The sequence below is a fragment of the Rhinocladiella mackenziei genome, assembly GCF_000835555.1.
Source record: "Rhinocladiella mackenziei CBS 650.93 unplaced genomic scaffold supercont1.6, whole genome shotgun sequence".
NCBI lineage: Eukaryota > Fungi > Ascomycota > Eurotiomycetes > Chaetothyriales > Herpotrichiellaceae > Rhinocladiella > Rhinocladiella mackenziei.
This window is the reverse complement of record NW_013550599.1, coordinates 2671264-2689830: the sequence shown is the minus strand read 5'-3', so window position 1 is coordinate 2689830 and position 18567 is coordinate 2671264. Positions and strand designations below refer to the sequence as shown.

The window sequence follows — 18567 nt, the reverse complement described above, 5'->3', positions numbered from 1 at the left end:
GGCATAAATACCACTGAAGGCTCCTGGAGCACGAATATTGCCACCGATGTCGATGGAAGGACAAAATGGCCCCCCCCTCTCATAGCCACGAGGCTGCCATCACCGCCGGAAGAGCCCCCGCCGGAAAAGTCGTATTGAAAGGATTCAGGGTTCGACTCGAGAGATTGTTTCCATGTTTCGAGGAGCATTCCCGTCCGAGGCACGGTCGTTCTAACGAAGAATACGGCTGGAAGAGGCGGTATCCCCATCAGCAGGTACCGGTTCATGTCTGTTGACGCTGGGACAATTGCTCACCTCCGGCATTCCTCAGGATCTAGACAATTGATGCATCGGTTGTGCACTTGTTGTTATACTATGCAACATATCCCATGGTCAGATTCTTATCTTTCATATGAAAGATATCCTGGTGCCCATCATCAGAACAACAGCATCGTGACACACGGGTCAGTTTGCACCCACCTTGATCCCAACAGGAAATCCATGCAGAGGCCCAACCGGCTTGCCAGCCTTTGCGAGGAAATCATCTAGTTCCTTTGCCCTTGAAAGAACCTCATTGGGGAAAAAAATGCAGGAGACAGTTTACCTAGACGACTTTGTATGTTGACCATAATCGGAGACACGACAATCGTCACGCTTCGAGACGACAGCTTTAGGGGCACCTACGCATTGATGGGCTATGGCAGCTCTTGCACAAAATGCTTCTGTTACTTATCCAGGAGATAGCTTTCTCTCCTTCAGCTGAGGCAGCAACTCACTAGCCGTTTGCTCAGTAATGTCGAGCTGCTGTTGTGTGAGTAGTCTGCATGTCCTGGGGATGGAGCGCACTGTTGGGTCGAGAGAAGATTGATTGTTTTGTCTAGGAAGACAGAAGGGTGTGTGAAAAAGTGTGTTAAAGACTAGCTGTGATATGTGGCGACGCCAAGGCTTGTAAAGACCTTAGTCTGATGGTCCCTTGGACCCCTTCGAAATAGGACAAGTCCTCCGTAAAATCACATAGCCTAATCTATGGACTCCACAGTCCATCAAACTCATCAGACTTCTTCACGGCCTACATTCCTTTTAGTCATCTGTCCAGCCTCAGCTACCCACTGCACAGCCCGTGCGTATGGTGTCTTTAAGAAGCTTTTCTCTCGCAGCACACCCTCCGTCTTTGCGAGTGGAAAGCCAACGAAAAGCGAAAGGAATCGACTACGAAGCCGAACTCTTCGGTCCATTAATTGATGAGTGGGCTCTACGCCCCGCCCCCCCTCCCCATCACAACAATGGCATGACCGAGAGGACCTCTCGCAACATGGCAATGATTCGCGTTCTTGAAGCTGCAAAGGTATTCCGACATGGTCCTGGGTTGCCTGGGATGTTGAGATCAGCGCCTGGCACAGGAGTGCCTGTCCCTCCTACCTCGACTGGGGTCGGTTACGCACCCGCAACGAGTTTCGGCATACTACACCGCTCCTCGTGCCTTCGCCGGAGCTCCACTTTTTTTTTGCGGCCACACGAGAAATCTGCCGCCGCTTTTGGCTGCGTTCTTCCCTCGTTCCGAACGCCCTGGGTACCAGATGTGGTGCCCTTCGTAGTTAACAACGGAATCATGGACTCCTTGACCCAACGATACCCTCGCCCATACCGGCTCCAGTAATGGCGCCTGTAGTACATATATGGAGGATTCCTCTCGATCCTCCTCACCCCAAGGTGGTCCATGGACTGGATCCGATCAGGGGTATGACACGTGACTCATTCTGGTGTTCACTCTACCCCAGATACCATCGGTGGGGATATGATGTCTTTCGTCATGACATACGTAGCTTCAGCACAGTTACGAGCATAAGCTCGCGGCATATTCTCGAAATATGTCTTCTGCTAAGCACTCTCGTGGACTCGTGACAGGAGATGATCCATAACACCAGCAATAGATTGCTACGCAAGGAAGCACTCGAGCTCGCAATGAAACTTTATGTATTGGGCCCTACTGACTTATCTATCGTCTCTCCTGAGGGAGAAGTTGGAAATAAGTATACATGAGGCATTGCCATCTTCTCTGAGCTTGAGTCAACAAACTGAACCGATAATCGCAGCCTGATGGGTTGAAATTCTGCCGGAAGCCTTGGGCATGTGACAAATTGTACAGGAAAGGAACTTGAAAACTGGAGTATCGATCTGGAGACGTCGCAACTCTTCAAGGCAATTGGTTGAAATTCGGAAGAACCTGTGATTGCCGAGTTTTGTTCCGGGCGACGTACAGATTGGACAATCTTGGGGCAGTGCCGAAGTATAGTTGATTGCGGACTGCGGAACCAGACAAGCGAACCTCTTCCCCCGTGAAATGTCGAAGGACGACGTCTTCCACAAACTGGCCTGTAAATGCAGCTCCGGTATAGTCACAGGCCTGCGCCATAACAGAAATCGACTCATGCAGTGTCACTGCTCCCGGTGTTGTGATTTGAATTAGTTGTGGAGGAGATAGTGCAGGTTGCCATCCCAAATCGCCCAATGCCTCGTTGTAATCAAGCGTCATGATATTGCTGCCGGTGTCGTTCAAGGCTCGGACCACTACAGGAAGCCCATTTCCACCCAGATGGGGAGGGATAGTCACTCGGAGCAAAATCTAGAAAAGAATTAGGAGCTGCAGAGGATATCGAAAGCCGAATTAAAGCCTCGGAGATAAAAATAAATGATAAAGATATACCTTTTGGAGGGATTGCAAACTATACCTCTGCCCCACCCAGGGCCGGATTGTACCCGAAAACAGTCGACGATTGCCGAGGGAGCGCTTGATAATGGCCATGTGCTTGCATATATTGAATCCCAGAACCCTGACGCATGATTTAGATGTAATCTAGCGTGTTGTCTTAAACATACCTCTCTCCATATCGGCTCGGGTCGTAGGACGTTGTTCATTGTGGGAGCTACTAGCTTCCCATCTTGGAGGTAAACTCGGGGTGTGTCCTGTGTCGGCAGCTCCTTCCTGTTGTACATGTCGATTGCTGCCATGATATTTTCCCGCTGGTTGGGATACGTGTTTTCGCGGAGATACTTCTGAAGCTCTTCCACACGCCCAAAGACATCAAACTTCGGTCCAATACCTGCAGGAGGCACCGCTCTCCAATCGAAGTTGGGAATAGGACCGTTATTCAGGAGCGAGAGACGATACTCTTCATTTGTCAGTCGCCTCCCGGCGTCCTCGTCCGAATAGAGACGTAAGCATGTCTTCGGAAGGGGATCTTTTTGTGGTGCGATGCGTAGCGTTTCTGGGTCAGTTTGACGGAGAGGGAAGTTCGAGGACGAGGCCATGGCGGAGATCGATTGGAACCTTGTAACTGTTAATCAACTCGTGATAGCTAGAAGAAGATGGAGATGACGAAATAGACAAAATTTTGGAAGCCTCTCACGAAAGGTAGGCTGCTGAAGTGAATCGCGTGAGTCTTGGCCAATATCCCAGCACGTGTGGTTGGTTTGTACAAGCATCTAGCATTAGCAGTCGATCTATACCAGAGGAGTCATTATTGGAGACGCTATGGTCGAAGGTGTCATTCGGTCAAAGAGTCAAGGATCCCGTTGCTAATTATGAAGAGGGCCATATCTGGCATCCAGGGTATGTCGAGGAAGGGGTGTTTGGAACCCGAGTAGAGTCTGGCATTGAGGGGAAAAGGCCGCCAAAACCTGAAGGGGATTTCCCGGCAGCAACTTTACTTTTCTATATCTCAATGCTTGAACTTCGGGTACTCGTCTAGATGTCTCGTCCATTCACAAGCAACCAACCCTGTAACATACTCTGCAAAGCCGTCGTTGACTTCGGTTCCTATTCCTCCTGAACTTGGCCCGTCGTCTCCGTCAGTCCTCGATACATCTCCTCCTCGATGTCCGCCAGATTTGAATGCTCCAGCTTCCCACTCTTCAACCCGTACAAGTCAGAAAACATCATGATCATAGGCTTCCACTTATCCGCATCGACCCGATTACAGTATCCCTCCAACTTGAGGTTCTCGTGTATGCTCACACGAAGAATCCGCACCTCGATTGCAAGCACTAGACCCTGAACTGCTCGCCCTCCATACATCTCGTGCACGGCGACGACTTCAGCTTCCATCATGACGGGACACTCTCTGATCCCCGGAGAAGCGACACGTTTGGATGGTGATGGCGTCAAACCCGCATATCCAAATTTGTCCTTGACAAAGTGATATCCTCTAGTCTGTTTCGATTCAGGGACAGGGTCGGTGCCCGTTGTCCGCGCAAGCTTGTTGACGCTGGCAGCCATATTGTCTGACGCTAGATTCAGGACGCACTGTTTTGTGCAAAGCATGTTTTGTGTCGTCTGAGAGGATGCGTCGAGACCGAGCATACAACCGCGCCCCAGCCACCATGCTGAGGACATCGGACCTCTGTTGGTAGTTCCATCGGGGTTTGAGCTGCTGATCAAGACTACTGGGGTGCCCCAGTATAGGATGGCCGGTGAGATTTCTCGGTGACTCATTTTGTGTTTGGATTATTCGTCTTCAGGTCTCTGTTTTTACGGATGTGGTTGCGTTGCGTTGTTGTTGGTTTTGTTGTTTCTTGTCAATGAGCTTGGGTGGATTCCTCTGATGACTGTCGAGAACTCCGACTTTATATCCATTCAGTCGTCCGATCAGACACGCATATCTTACGAGCGAACATCGGCCTCGAGTCAAAATGACTATGAGTCGCTTTGTCCGCAGAGCTGATATAATGCATCTCCGAGGGGAAGTTCCATAACCGATATTCATCGAGTCAGGGTCCTAGTGCTTAAGTAATTCTTCACCATCGATGGCGCAGGGAGCGAGCCGAAAAGACTGCTTGATTGGTCATTTCCGAAGCAAGACCTGTCATGATCGTCCCACTAATCGTTAGAGCTTTGGTAGCGGAGCACGTGTCACATACGGGCACCTTTCTCCAGGGACATAATGCAGGAACATTTCCGTCTTCGTTCCCAAAAGGACAAAAGACAAGGCTTCCCATCACTGTAACTGAGTCTTGCAAACCAATCAATGGCCCGAAGGCGGCAGGTTACCGACCCTGGAGTTCAGTGTTTTCACGTTGAAGGCTTACAAACCATTGTTGCTCTGGAAATGACCAATCGCAATGCATATATTCAACTCCCAGATGTTAGCGGACATAGTCCGAGAGTCGCATAGGGGAATGAGAGAAGAAACCGAAAATTGTCCCCGTTTCGTACTCCTACTCGATCTTGGTACGGGAATCGCACACCTCTTGCCAAAGGTCTCGCATCGCCAATTCGTACGTCGGCGCACATGACTATGAATTCGCACAGCGTAGCACTGTGCACTGGCGACGAGGAGACACCTGTGTTGGAGGTTTCAAACCTTTTGGATTCTGAGAAGTTAAAATAACGGATACTCGCGCAGACAGGTCAAGTTCAAGATGTTGTTTACGTATTTCATCACAGTTCCATGTAGGTTGCAGGGAAATTTCCCGCCGCTTTTGGAGGGTTTCTTCCCCTCGCTGCCAAGGTCGCTCCCCTGGTCTCTTCCCACATCACACGTAACCACACAACCATCACTGGGGACCAGAAACAGTCTCCCTTCAGAAACAATAAGGGATCCGTCCAACTTTTCGAACATGATGGGTGCCTTTGACTGCACTACCTTGACCATGGCACTTCTTTTCTCGGTTATTGTTGCCTTCGGTACACGTTCCCACGCACCCACAAGCAAAAACAATCCATTCAAAAAGAGAGAGGGGGAAAAAAAGACGACACCTGCAGGATTCTTTAGGTGTACAAGTCAGCCTAACTCGAGATGAAGGAATTACCATCAAACTCACCGAACCTGCGCTCCCGAAGGAACTGCCTTACTTAAATCGGTTGATTTGTAGCAGGGCAGCTATATGAGAATTAGTAAACGAAATTGATTCTGGGGCTACAATGCACCTACCGCGTTCTGTATTATGTTAGAAATGCTTCAGATGGGCCAAGGTGGAGAGAACCCACAACCACTCCGCCAAAGTGTCACATTTCCAGTGGCAATTGTTGAATAATTTTTGGCAAGTCTAATAACGTTAATTATTAAACAAATAGGCAGACTCAGCACAGACACTAGCTTCTGGACCAATCACATCAGCACCCCAGTCTGCAGTGTCTGCAACAGTACCACGCCAATTTTCCTAGTGGAACTGCAAAATGTCGTCAAGAAAACCGCCATGCTGATTGGCTGAAACCAAATCCGGCTCTTTGATTGGTCAAAGACGATGCAAGCAGCATGTGGACCATATGGCCCTATAAACACTAAGGGTTTCTATACAAACTGGGTCGACGACGAGGTTTGCGACTGCAAGACTATTTTTCATGAAGGATGGATTTGGTACCTACTAACCGCCAGCAAATCGGATCGACGTCGCACGACGCCGCATGACGCTAATCGCGTTTGGCGTGCTGAAAAATATGAAAAGCTCCCCCAAATACTTTTGCTTGCCCATAGGCGTGCCTTGGCCTGGTTGACTTCTCTTCATTGAAAGAATACTCTGATTGAATTCGGTCAGAGGGCGGCAGTGAGCCTGTCTATATCTATATCTTACGAGTGTACGTCATCATTGTTGCCTGTCAATGGTGATACGGTCTGGTGAGCGAATGTTGCAAAATGACCCGGTTAGTCGTGAACGATAGGCCATCAATTGTTCAACATGATACAACATTGCGCTGCGCCGATAATGTCCGCTCGAAGTCGGCTTCTCTGAGCCGTCACCATCTATCCTGCGAGACTGAATATCCGTTCTGGATCGGAAGACATAGCGGAAATTGAAAAGAGATCTATCGCCATACGCGACAGACGTGGATATTGTCGTCTTCGGAGAAGCCAATCCGTTATATGCTAGGGAGGCTGCGTCGTACACGCTGCCGAAGGAACGAGACCACTGCCACTCAACCACATAGTCCACGGATTGGATCCGATGACAAGGGCCACTTTGATCACGTGACACAGCCCATTCGTGTGCTCACGTGAGGTGCCAAGCTATTGACCCAACGTGATTGGGCAACAAGATGGTCTTGGCATCACAACACAACGCTAAGCTACAGCTAGGCTATTCTAAAAAAAATCTAAGGTTTATATTTTGTTCCGCAAAAATTTCCCTCCAAATTGACACCAATCGTGGTTGACCTATCAAGGACGAAACTTTAGTGGCCATACTGGGGTTTTAGTCGAACCGATAGAATTGAGGGACCTCACTAGTGTTAGATCATAGGTGAGGTAAGAGGGTTGTCCGGCCTGGCTCCATTGAGTTTCCAGGTGCCCTGATGGGTAAACGTAATGCTCCAGCCAGTGATTGTTGATGGTCGTACTTGATACCTGTGGGAGGTCACTCTCCTTCAGTTGAACTAGTTTGACTGAAACTTTCGCTGGTTGTGGCGCCCCATCTATCAGTTCGTCAGAGATGGGCTATAGGAAGGGTTTTTTTTTTTGTGTTTTTGTGTGTGTGTGTAGGCTTGAAATCACGTGATGTTTGCTTGGCGTGGACCATTGCCTACTCAAGTCGATTTGGCGGCCGATTTCGCCGTTTCAGACAACACATTACTATTAACTATAGTCCCAAAGGTTAGACCTAGTCATAAAGATCACAAGACTTTACGCAAAATTTCTCATTTCCCGAGGAAGAAGACGCGTGATGCCATTAGAATGTCGTTCTGCCAAACTTCTTGTGCAACTTGAACTGAAGAAGTGCTCTGTCTCTCCCAACAAGTGCAGATAGAGCTCATCTATATATCTATCTGAACAGTGCCCGTCAGTGTCGTTGCCTGTACTGCAGCCTAGCAGGCAACCATCTCATAGTTCAACAAGTTGCAATGTGTCCGCAAGGGAATGGCGGAAAACCAAACACTAGCGACACTTTGTCAATTTACACCTCATCATCCTTGATCACCCTCTTGGTAACAGCAACCGTTCTTGACGACAATTCGACCTATAACCAAGTATTCCCCTCGTACCCAGATACGAAGCCCCTACCACTAATCCGCTCTAGAACAGGCTGCTCTTTCGATGGATGATAAACCCAAGCATCGCCGGCCCCGAGCGGCAAAAGGGAAAGTTATCGACTCGATCGACACCGGCAACGTCGTGAACTCGGGTACCAAAAGGCGAAGAGCATCAGCTCACGAACCCTCCAGCACCGCGAAGAAAGCCCGCAAGAGGAAACCCTTACCACGGGGTAAGGATGCTGAAAATGTTAGCCCGTCATTCTACAGGACACCCAGCAGTCAGCGCATGGTCTCTCATGCCAGCGTGGTAAACCAAGGGAGCGTGGCATATGCTACGGACGTGGAAGCACAAATTGCGGCTGAAGCTCGTGGGGTAACGAGGAAGGATATCCCGTGGGACACATTCCGTTCGACATATCTTTCTGATTTCGGTGCAAAACCTCAACAGGAGCTGGCTGTCAACTCCGTGCGGAAGGTTGGCGAAGGTAGTTGGGAAAAGCAACTGTTCTGGAGTCGACTACGCCAGTTGCTTTCCGACGAGGTTCGTTATTCTGGGTGCTCTGGGTGCGCTTTCATACGTCTCTTAGTCCTCCGCTGACTTGGTGACCAGGCTCTTTGTGACCTCAAGCTATTTTATGGCGGTACTCAGACTCTACCTGATACTAACAAGGGTAAGGAGGTGCCTTCTAAATCCGACTTCGTCCTCTACGTCGGTGAAGACTCTCCTACATGGGCGAATGTGGATCTTTTGTTCGAACATACGCGAAGCCAAGAAGCAGTCACCAAGAAATTCTCGCAGTGGCTGCGCGGTGCCTGGTGTGTTTTTCCCTGCTGGCCTGAAATATAGTGGTGAAAGTATTAGAGATAATGTGCACAGAAAGTTTTGGCAAAGAGCGTACTTCACCAAAGATGTTAGAAACGCTGCAGAAAAAAAGAGAAGGGGAGAGGAGAGACGGCAAGGAAAGAGCAAAAATCAGGCCAGATTGAGTGGAAGTAAATCTCCTTTTAGGGTCTAAACCAGATGCAGCAGAGAGCCTCATTGCCCATAACGACGGCAACCGTTGAGACACAAACCCCCCACCAATGCGAGGCCATGTCCATACTCTAAGCGCCGGTTTACCCCGGAGCTCGAGCTGCAGCAAAGAGAGGTCAACGAGCTGCGCAGACAGTGGCAGAAGAGCTGTGCCACCAACGGTCTTTACCACCTGTCGAACAGAGCGAGATGCGGATAGAAGAGGTGAAAACTCGTGTGCAGATTGTAGCTATGGAAAGGGGGAAGCCCCTCTATATAGACCAGGGAATAGGGGCTCTTGGCACTAGGTATCAGCCGTTTGACACCACCCTAGAACATTGGCGCTGTTCAGTGAGATGCGCGTCAAACGGCGAGCGTGGACTCGCACAGTTGAGAAGGTCAAAGTAGCGCACTACCTAGACCAAGCCAATCCCGAACAGTGTGGCAAGCGACGCCATACCTTGAGTGTCGAGACAATTATGCGAATATCCCTCTGCTCAGGGTCGGTGATGACAAACTCATGGGCAGCGACCGTCTGACAGACCGACGTAGGCCGTCGGTCTGGGTTGGTCTGGGTCTGTCTGAGTTAGCGCATAGCAGGGGTAAGTTCGCTTAAATCTTGTCTATCTACGAGACGTCTCCGGACCGTCGCTCTTGGCGTCGCATTACGCAACTGCGCCACATCTAAGGCGGAGCATTTGGTGGACCAACCCGGACGGATCAAATATTTTCCGAATCACTACCTTCGGATTAACAGATTCCGGTTCACCGCTCGGATCCAATCCGTGGACCATGTTGGGTGCGGGGGGCCACCCTACTCGATAGATATCGATATCGAGATGATCTACGCATCGGATCCAGTCTGTGGACCACCTCAGACAAGCTCTACTAGTCACACTCGAGATGGTTCGTAACCGAGCGTTAACGGACGAGCCTCGATGTCGACGTGGTCCATGGATTGGATCCGACGGGTCGTGGTATTTCATCGGATCCAATCTGTGGACCACCTAAGACGAGCTCTTACTGATCACACTCGAAATGGCTCGTAACGGGGCGTTAAGGGACGAGCCTCGATATCGAGATGATCCATGGATCGGATCTGATGAAAGACTACCGCCATCGGATCTGTCGAACGGAGCAAGGGCGGATAGAAGGGGTGAAACTCGTGTGTAGATTGCAACTATAGATGGGGGGGAAAGCCCCCTATATAGGCCAGAATAGGGGCTCTTGGCACTAGGCACCAGCTGTCTGACAGGATCCAATCCGTGGACCATGTGGCCGGGGCATCCTACTCGATAGAGGTCGACGTCCTGATAATCAGACCATCAGACCATCAGACCGACCGGCCTGCTAACCCAGACAGACCCAGACCGACAGACCGAAGAGGCCGGTCTAGGTCTGTCGGCTTGTTAGCCACACTGCTCACCGGCGATCACGACAAGGCGCGTGTTCATGGAAACGCACACTTCTGCTGAAGACAAAATTGCAGATCCGAGGGATTTTGGTAGACGTAGCAACGCACATGCTGAGAGTCTCAGAGTCGGACTGGAAGGATATGGAGAAGGTCGCCAAAGAGAAGCCTTTTTCCAATTGCCAGGCCCTTTGCGGGACCGTATCTGGGTCGAAGTAATTAATGAAAAGAGAGGTTTTGCTTACAGCCCAGACCAAATCGTGGCACTGGGTTTGATCCTTTGCATAGAAATGTCGACATGCAAGCACGCTGAGGACAAACTCGACCGGCACACCAATGGCTTTGCTGCTTATTGTCGACATTGGAAGTAACTGGAACCTGACGGTTGGTTGCCGGGAGGAATGTTGGGCGACGCCAACAAGGGAAATTTGGAGAATTTTTGACTGACATGAAGCTCATGTGCGATGAAAGGAGTTTTGTCTTCCCCAAAAAGGTCGCTTTGGCCTTGGGCCCTTGATTGCTGGTGTAGGAGATCTATGTTGTGTCCTCTGCGGCAGCGGAGTCGGGCAGGGTGGTCCATCAGAGCAGTCTTTGATCTTTGTTGAACAATCTCAAGAGCTTGTGTCTGGCCTGGACGCTTCAAAGCCAATCGAACTGTGACAAGTGGGTGGAAGCTCCGACCAAGGCCTTTTCTCTACTTCGAACACACACGCACACATTCCCCGTGCTTCGCAGAACGCGATTGATGAAAGAATCAGAAATATTCTCTTGTCATGTCTCTGTTCGTCGCTGCTATTCCGATCGAAAATTACCGGTGTTGGCAAATCCTGCTTTATTCCGTGCCGGGATTGGGGAGGGGGTTCGTAACTGCGAGTATGGTGCTCAAGTCGCCGACAATCAGGTTACATCTTCGCCGGGAAGCCGGCGGACGGGCTCACCTCCCTTTTGGGCTCTGGGTGATGCCACTTTTGTGCTCACCCAAGCAAAGTTCATTTCATGGCAGTAGCTTAGAAAGTGAACTGAGGCAAGCAATGAGAACCATCAGGTAGGGCGAGACATCTCTGTGTTCAGCGAACAATCTAGCGTCTAGCATACAAGACTCCGTGCTTGCCTCCTCCTGCAGTCAGGGCCTGAACGGTGAGTGTATCTGTACAGGTGTGCCATTCTGCCCCTTTTTCCTGAGAAACCGTTCCCCCCCGGAGCGTGACTGTCGTAGGTTATTTTCGTCATGACACGGCATGTCTGACGGGACCATTCTATGGAGAACTCGACTAGATGCACCAGCACCATGTTGTAGCATCCTCAGGTCCGCCCAATGATTCCTACATAACTTCATTTTGATTTTCCATTCGGCATCTTGACATCTCCTTTTGGAATGTTCATCATCCACCGCAGCATTACTTTGAAGCCGTCGGCTGATCCATCTTCAAACTCAATATGTTCTGTTTTCCGGATGATGAAGTGAGGATGCTCGTAATGTGCTTGAATCACACGAGCCTGGTATCCAGAGAAAGAGTAAATGAACACCTTTCACCATAATTAGTATCAAGTCGGTTGCCAGGGTAGATACCTACAGGCACAATGCGGTCACCCGTCTTGTCGGCATCTCCTAACCTTGCTGCCATCAAACCAGCGGCGCAGAACACTTCACTCTTCCGCAACCGTTCATCTGAAACAGCCGTATCGAATACGGTGCATCCTCGATGAGGAATGGACTTTTTGTATGTTTCGAAAATGTCTCCGGCTTGAAACTCAGGCTCTCCCTGGTACCTGCCACCATTGCCCAGCCGTTGCTCGACTATTGAATCGTTCCTTCTGTTCCGAGGACATAAGCACATGTCATTTATCAAAAAGCCGGAAGACACTCACGATCGAATGCAGTATGCAATGATCCGTTCTGAGGGATCCCAGCCATCAAACACTCCCATTTCATCTAAACAGTGATCCAGCTCTGTTCCAATCCCAAGCGCTGTACCGTAGACGCCCCCCTCATCTAAATCTTGAAAATGTTTGGCTGATACTTTCTCAAAGAGCTTGTCAAATTGTTTGCTTGGGTACAGGGTGCAGAACTGTTGTCCCGAGTCCGTTGGCCTCCCGGTTTTGATATCCATGCCGGACACCTTAATGCCGAGGCTCTCCAGATCATCCGGGCTAAGATATGGTCCACGATGACGATGAACCTTCCGGAGCAAAGAGGCGACATGATAATAGGGATGGTCTTCGTTCATTGTTGCGGATCCGCGCCTACAAAGACAGGCCGAAATTGAGGAGAGAGCACGGTGAAATAGCTGGACTATCCAGTGTTGATGCTTCATTGCCGAGTATAAGAGAGATTTGGCGGGGTATGGCGAGGGAGAGTTTGTTGAATCGGTATTTGTGTTTGTTGGCCTAGACAACGCGGTTGGCAGGGCAAGTCTTGGCGCGGCATCCGCGGCTTTTAGGTGCAGCAACTCGGAGATTTTTGTAGCTAGCTGCCAATCCCCCAGTAGCTTCTCATGGATCCTCAAACTTCTTCTGCCGCGGGCCCCGAGCCGGTGTCAGCTGCGTCCTCGCCACGGGCCTCTATTGCATCCTCCCTACAGGGGTCAACTATTTCCTCATTCGATGACGATGGGCCATCAGCGAATGTACGCCTACCAAAGACCCCTGATAAGTGGGAGAAGCAAGCCAAACGCCACAAGTCAGTTGGAGGTTCCATTTTCGACCTAGATCATTTTGCGTCTGCATCTAAGATTACCTATGAGCAATTTCTACACCTCCGGGTTCTATGGACCGGAAAAAGAGCAAAAGATTTTGCCGACGAAGATACGCGACGAACTTGGCTCAGAGACGAGCATTACTTCGAGGCGATCCATCTTCTTGCCTCTTTTCCGCCGTGGAAACTTTATCTGGATTCCTTGGAATCGCCTCTTGATCTCCAGATCGCGTTTCCTAACCTCGGGACATTTTCCTTAGTCCGATACCTACAAGTGAAATTGACGAAATACCCGGAAAATGAGAATTTTACGCCAAAGTTTTCTCCAATCGCACATCGGACGAGATCCAAATTCAGCGACATGCTACGAACAGCCGCGAAGTCCCCAAGCCGGGTAGTCGCACGTAATCTCTTCTCGACACCAGTTCGGAATAGACTGAACTCCCTCCCTCTCTCCAGTGATAGTTTGCCATCGGTCGCCGAACAATCTGCCAGAACTGACATTCCGGATTCGGTACCTCCGATCAGCAAGGACACAAAGAACCAACCTTCTGCCGACGACGAGCAGATTGTCAATGTCGCGTTAGTTCATTTTCTAAACGCGGTCACAATGCATTTTGTCCCCATGGCAGATTGGAGCTTTGAGAGAAAATCATTCCAACTTGGAAACAAAAAGAACGGAAAAGGATACGAAGCAAGAGTGGATGGGTTTCTAGGTCGTCTTTCCGACCAGCAGGTCATGGCAATCTTGGAAGTTAAGCCATGTGCACGATTTAGGCAACGCAGCAATATTCGGATGCAGGAATCTGGACAGATGGCTGCGTGGATTTGTCAGTTTCCAGATCACTGCACTAGCCCAGACTCCAATGGGAATTTCACGTAAGCGCTCATATCCCATTCAGAAGACCTACCTCCGGAAGCTGACATTTTAGACGTCTCCTGGTGTCGCAGGATAGGGACGAGGTTTACCTAACGTTGGCGACATTCGGCGAGGAATATGTCAAGTATGTATCAGGAACCCTGAATGCCAAAGCAAAATCATCGGGAAAGTCAAACCCAGGGCCATTTCTGCGGATGAACGAATTTGGCCCATTTCTCACGAATATGAAGTCTCATATGAAATGCCTAGGATATTATATCCTAGCATTTACCCTCCAGGAGTGCGGTCAGACGAATGAGGCAGGCATCGTAGGACAGGAGGGGACTGATGGGAAGGGCAAAGGCGTCATGGGACAAGAGGAGACGGGTGGAAAGGGCAAAGGTGTCGTGAGGGAAGTATGAAGTTGTCGTGAGTGTCTGAGTGGTGGTAAGACAGTGCGGAGCTGATTTGATCGTATTCGACTGAACACAGATGGGCTTTTTTGGCTCTTCAGCACCCCGAAACGATATCGGTGCATGAAATTATGAGGGTATTAGACTATGAGAGCATGAGTGTAATGTCCACCAAACAATTAGAAACATGGAGCCTCACCTGCTTTCGTAGGTTACAGGCAGCACGTGAACTGGGTCCGATACCGCTCCGGGATGAAGGGCTCGACAGCAAGACCTTCGAACGCAGTGAGGCCTGGGGTTAGGCCCCATAAAAGACATGGGTGATCAATATCTACATACGGTCCATGGACTGGATCCGATGGAGGATATCGTACGGCACAGGACACCGTGATCAGATCAGGGCGGTCTGGCAGACAAAGGCGGCATTCTACCCATTCCTGGGTGGGCCGTGGATTGGATCCGATGAGGCCAGTAATCTTCGGATTATAGATTTTCCGGATAACGAAGGATTGGCTAATCACGTGACACAAGTGTGCGCCGCCAAGAACTGTCAAGGCCCTGTCAATCACGTGATGATAAAGGCTTGGCAATATCGAGCGCAGCGAGGCCTGGGGGTTTGGGGGCTAGCCCCCAAAATACAGAAGCTACGCTTTTACCCCCCGTGGTATCGTGTTCGCAGCTCCTAGTTTAGAAAGTCTTGCCAACCAAATCCCTCATCGCTAACATGCGATCTTCCAGGCACGACAAGTCTTGTTTAACCACACTGCGCAGCCTCACACTCAAACCTTCATGGCAGCCTCAGAACCCTGCGGCTGAATGATTTGATGCTCTAGGATACAGTCACGCTGACCAGATGGTACATGTACTGACCGCTTGACTTATTGATCTAGCCTTTCACACACTCCCTTGATAATTAGGCAACGATGCAGATTTGGGCCTCACAAAAAACGTTCACTCGATAAAGAGTGACCACAGATTTACAGGACCCGTCACTTTGGTTCCACCTCGATAACGTAGTGCAATATCAAACACTGCCTTAATGGTGGCTGCAACAACCCTTCTAGATCCCGACGATGTCCCAGCTTCCGAGAGATGCCAAATCTCCTCAGCCGAATATTCTGGCTTGGTCACTAGACACAGTGCAAGAGGAGGAGAGAAATCACCCAAATGTAACCATTCCTGATATGCTCTCGGACGCGGATCCTGAATACAACCTTCCTCAGGCGTCCACAGAAACATTCGGAAAGATACTGGAAGAATTGTTTGAAGAGATTCTGAATACACTGAGAAATTTTGACCACTTTGGACGTTTACATTCTCCAAGCATCTTCCTTGTTTATGCACACGACAAGCCAAATGCTGGAAATGCCCATGTATCGTGTGTGCACCACCTCATCAAATGGCTGCAGAAGGTTGGAGCCCAGATACTCTCGGATCGTTCGCCACTCCTGGAGGTGTCGAACCGTCAAAACGGGGGTGAGGCTGTCCGGGACATCCTCGCCAATCAAATATGCCTCCTACCACCGGTACACGGCAGTGCTGGCGACAAAGAGGTCATCAGCAGTGTCGACAAGGTTTTACTATGCGGCTCTGATGTGCTGCGAGAGTACTGTAAAGGTGGTCTCGACTCCGGTTACATCGATGCCGTCGAACGGTTATGTACCGAAGAATATAACCGAGGAATCTATCCAGAGAATTTACAAGGTCGCATTCGACAAGTGATGAATGAATTCCAAAAACGTGGCGAAGTTCACCATGTGCATACCGAGCTTGCTTTCCTTCGAGTCCGATATCAGCGTGCCAACACGAACGGTCACGGGATTATTCCGGTCGCACTCAATGGAGATTTGATGGACTATGTACAACTTTTCGAGAACAGCAATCTTGTTCTTAAGCTCAAATCTACTACAAAGCTACTCGACCTACATAAACTTTTCTTCAAAGTCCTCCGACAGCTATTTACAGATCATTTACAGGACATCGACGAATTTGAAAACTGCTATGATGCAGCCTACGATCGCTTCAGCTCATCTACAAATGACCGGGCGGAACCTGGAATAATGATCAAGACGGCAATCCGCAATGCAGTAGAACGCTGTAAGAACCGTGTGATTGCCAATCGCCGCGAATGGGATCGAAGGGAGGAGTCGAAAACTCGAAATCGGACGGGTCAGTGTGTATCTGCAATTGCTTTCTCTCTAATGCTTATCTTGTTACCAGGAAATGATAGTCTACTTGAAGACGCGATCAGACAATCCCTTAGTAGTCTACGCGCCACTGATCCAGAGCTTGATATGACGAGAATTGAACATTCGAAGGACGCACTGCTCAAGAACTGCTACGAGTGGATTCTCAATGATTCTGTTCTTCAGGAATGGCGAGATGGCGACACAAGTCCACTTCTCTGGATCCAAGGGGAACCTGGAAAAGGAAAGACAATGCTGATGATTGCCCTTGCCCGCGAATTAGTGAAGAATCCTCCTCGACGTCCCTGTACGGTCACCTATTTCTTTTGTCAGGAGACCGATCCTCGACTCAACACCGCTTCCTCCATTTTACGTGGCCTAATCTGGAGCCTTGCTATGAAAGATGCTCAACTGGCCCACACCTTCCACACTATGTACCAGTCTAAATCTAATCAACTTGACGGCTCCAATGCGATATTTGCACTGTTTTCGACACTGGCAGCAATGCTGGAGGGTTGTCCCGGAGCGTTCATTCTTATTGACGCATTGGATGAATGTAGCTCTGGAACCGAGCGAGAACAACTCCTTCATCTCATCGTGACGCACGCTAAATCTTCAAAGACTAAATGGCTCCTATCTAGTCGCAACGATGCCGACATTAAGCAAGTCTTAATACACGACGGCCGGATGCTCAGTTTAGAGTTAAATGAAGAGCACATCTCCAGAGCGGTTACTGCCTTCATTGAAGAAAAGACGAATGAACTTGCAAAGAAAAACACATACAGCTTAGAGCTTAAAGAGATGGTTAAGAAAGACTTAGTCGCCAAGTCAGATTCGACTTTTCTTTGGGTAGCTTTAGCTTGCAAAAGGCTTCTCAAAGTCCCTGCATGGAAAGCACCCTCCACACTACAGGATCTGCCACCGGGCCTACCAGAACTCTATTCACGAATGCTGGATCAGGTATTTCAAACTCAGGTTGAAGAGGGCCGCCATTATTGTGTGGCCATCCTTCGTTCCGTGACGCTGACATTTCGACCTTTATCGATGGAAGAACTGATCACCACGGCGGGACTTCCGTCAGAGCTTCAGGCTAGTGACCTTTTACATCTGATCGAGCTTTGTGGTTCCTTTGTTACCGTTCGGAGAGGCATCATTTATTTTATTCATCAATCAGCCAAAGACTATCTGGTTACTGGCGGCGCTCCGAAACTCTTTTCTACTTGTGTCCAAAAGGAGCACGGCCTTCTCGTGCGTCGTTCTTTAGACTCCATGCTAAAGACTCTGAGAAAAGACATGTGTAATCTCAGGCACCCTGGCGCACCGGCACACTCGGCTTCAATCAATACTCACCTACGGTCAATCAGCTATGTCTGCTCCTTTTGGATAGATCATCTCGTAAAATATCTCGACGATGACCTCATTGATGACCCCATTTATCAAGAGTACTTCTCGGATCAAGGTCGCGTTCACAGATTTCTTCTTGAGCACCTCCTTCATTGGTTCGAGGCCCTTAGCCTTATAGGCGAAGTTGATCGAGGAATTAATGGGCTATATAGCCTAGAGCGGATGATTCAGCAGAAACTAACAAAGTCGTCAGTACCCGATCCTCCTCGCAGCATTAAAGGTTTCATACAGATAGTTAAGAGAGAACGAACAAGGCCATCGTCATCCGAAACTGCTCTCAATCATAATAGTTTCGTACACGATGCCATTCGGGTCTTTCGTCAATGCCGTACAGCAGTCGAAGAGGCACCCCTTCAGGTATATTGCTCCGCGTTAATATTCTCTCCAGAAGAAAGTCTTGTTCGACAAACCTTCAAGCAAGAAATACCCCAGTGGATTTCTTCACTCCCGAGAATATTATATAACTGGAACCCTTGCCTACAGACGCTCGAGGGCCATGAAAACTGGGTCAATTCAGTGGTGTTCTCCCCCGACGGGCGGCAGCTGGCCTCGGGCTCTCACGACCGCACCGTACGGCTGTGGGACGCCAGCACTGGGAAGTGTCTACAGACGTTCAAGGGCCATGGACGCTCGGTCAATTCA

General features: G+C 49.6%; 6 protein-coding genes across 6 annotated transcripts in view; 3 read left to right on the top strand and 3 right to left on the bottom strand.

Annotated features, from left to right (window-relative positions):
• Nucleotides 1–2173: 2173 nt before the first annotated feature.
• Nucleotides 2174–3288, bottom strand: Z518_08748 (uncharacterized protein; the record flags this gene model as incomplete). The annotated part of the gene is made up of 3 exons (XM_013414487.1): nt 2174–2602; nt 2709–2810; nt 2857–3288. 3 exons carry the CDS (start codon nt 3286–3288, stop codon nt 2174–2176), a joined length of 963 nt encoding a protein of 320 aa, XP_013269941.1.
• A 508-nt stretch (nt 3289–3796) lies between these two features.
• Z518_08747 (uncharacterized protein) lies at nt 3797–4471 on the bottom strand (the record flags this gene model as incomplete). Its single annotated transcript, XM_013414486.1, has 1 exon — nt 3797–4471. The coding sequence occupies one exon, from the start codon at nt 4469–4471 to the stop codon at nt 3797–3799; it is 675 nt and encodes a 224-aa protein (XP_013269940.1).
• A 3342-nt stretch (nt 4472–7813) lies between these two features.
• Nucleotides 7814–8792, top strand: Z518_08746 (uncharacterized protein; the record flags this gene model as incomplete). Its single annotated transcript, XM_013414485.1, has 3 exons — nt 7814–7939; nt 7995–8486; nt 8556–8792. The coding sequence occupies 3 exons, from the start codon at nt 7814–7816 to the stop codon at nt 8790–8792; spliced, it is 855 nt and encodes a 284-aa protein (XP_013269939.1).
• A 2908-nt stretch (nt 8793–11700) lies between these two features.
• On the bottom strand, nt 11701–12596 carry Z518_08745 (uncharacterized protein; the record flags this gene model as incomplete). The annotated part of the gene is made up of 3 exons (XM_013414484.1): nt 11701–11895; nt 11943–12183; nt 12238–12596. 3 exons carry the CDS (start codon nt 12594–12596, stop codon nt 11701–11703), a joined length of 795 nt encoding a protein of 264 aa, XP_013269938.1.
• Nucleotides 12597–12863: 267 nt separating this feature from the next.
• Nucleotides 12864–14344, top strand: Z518_08744 (uncharacterized protein; the record flags this gene model as incomplete). Its single annotated transcript, XM_013414483.1, has 2 exons — nt 12864–13942; nt 13996–14344. 2 exons carry the CDS (start codon nt 12864–12866, stop codon nt 14342–14344), a joined length of 1428 nt encoding a protein of 475 aa, XP_013269937.1.
• A 1064-nt stretch (nt 14345–15408) lies between these two features.
• Nucleotides 15409–18567, top strand: part of Z518_08743 (uncharacterized protein) — a gene marked incomplete at both ends in the record, with an annotated part of 6540 nt that continues 3381 nt past the window's right edge. Inside the window, one exon of the mRNA XM_013414482.1 lies at nt 15409–18495. Within this exon, the coding sequence (XP_013269936.1) occupies nt 15409–18495 (3087 nt within the window). The remainder of the gene's footprint in view (nt 18496–18567) is intronic.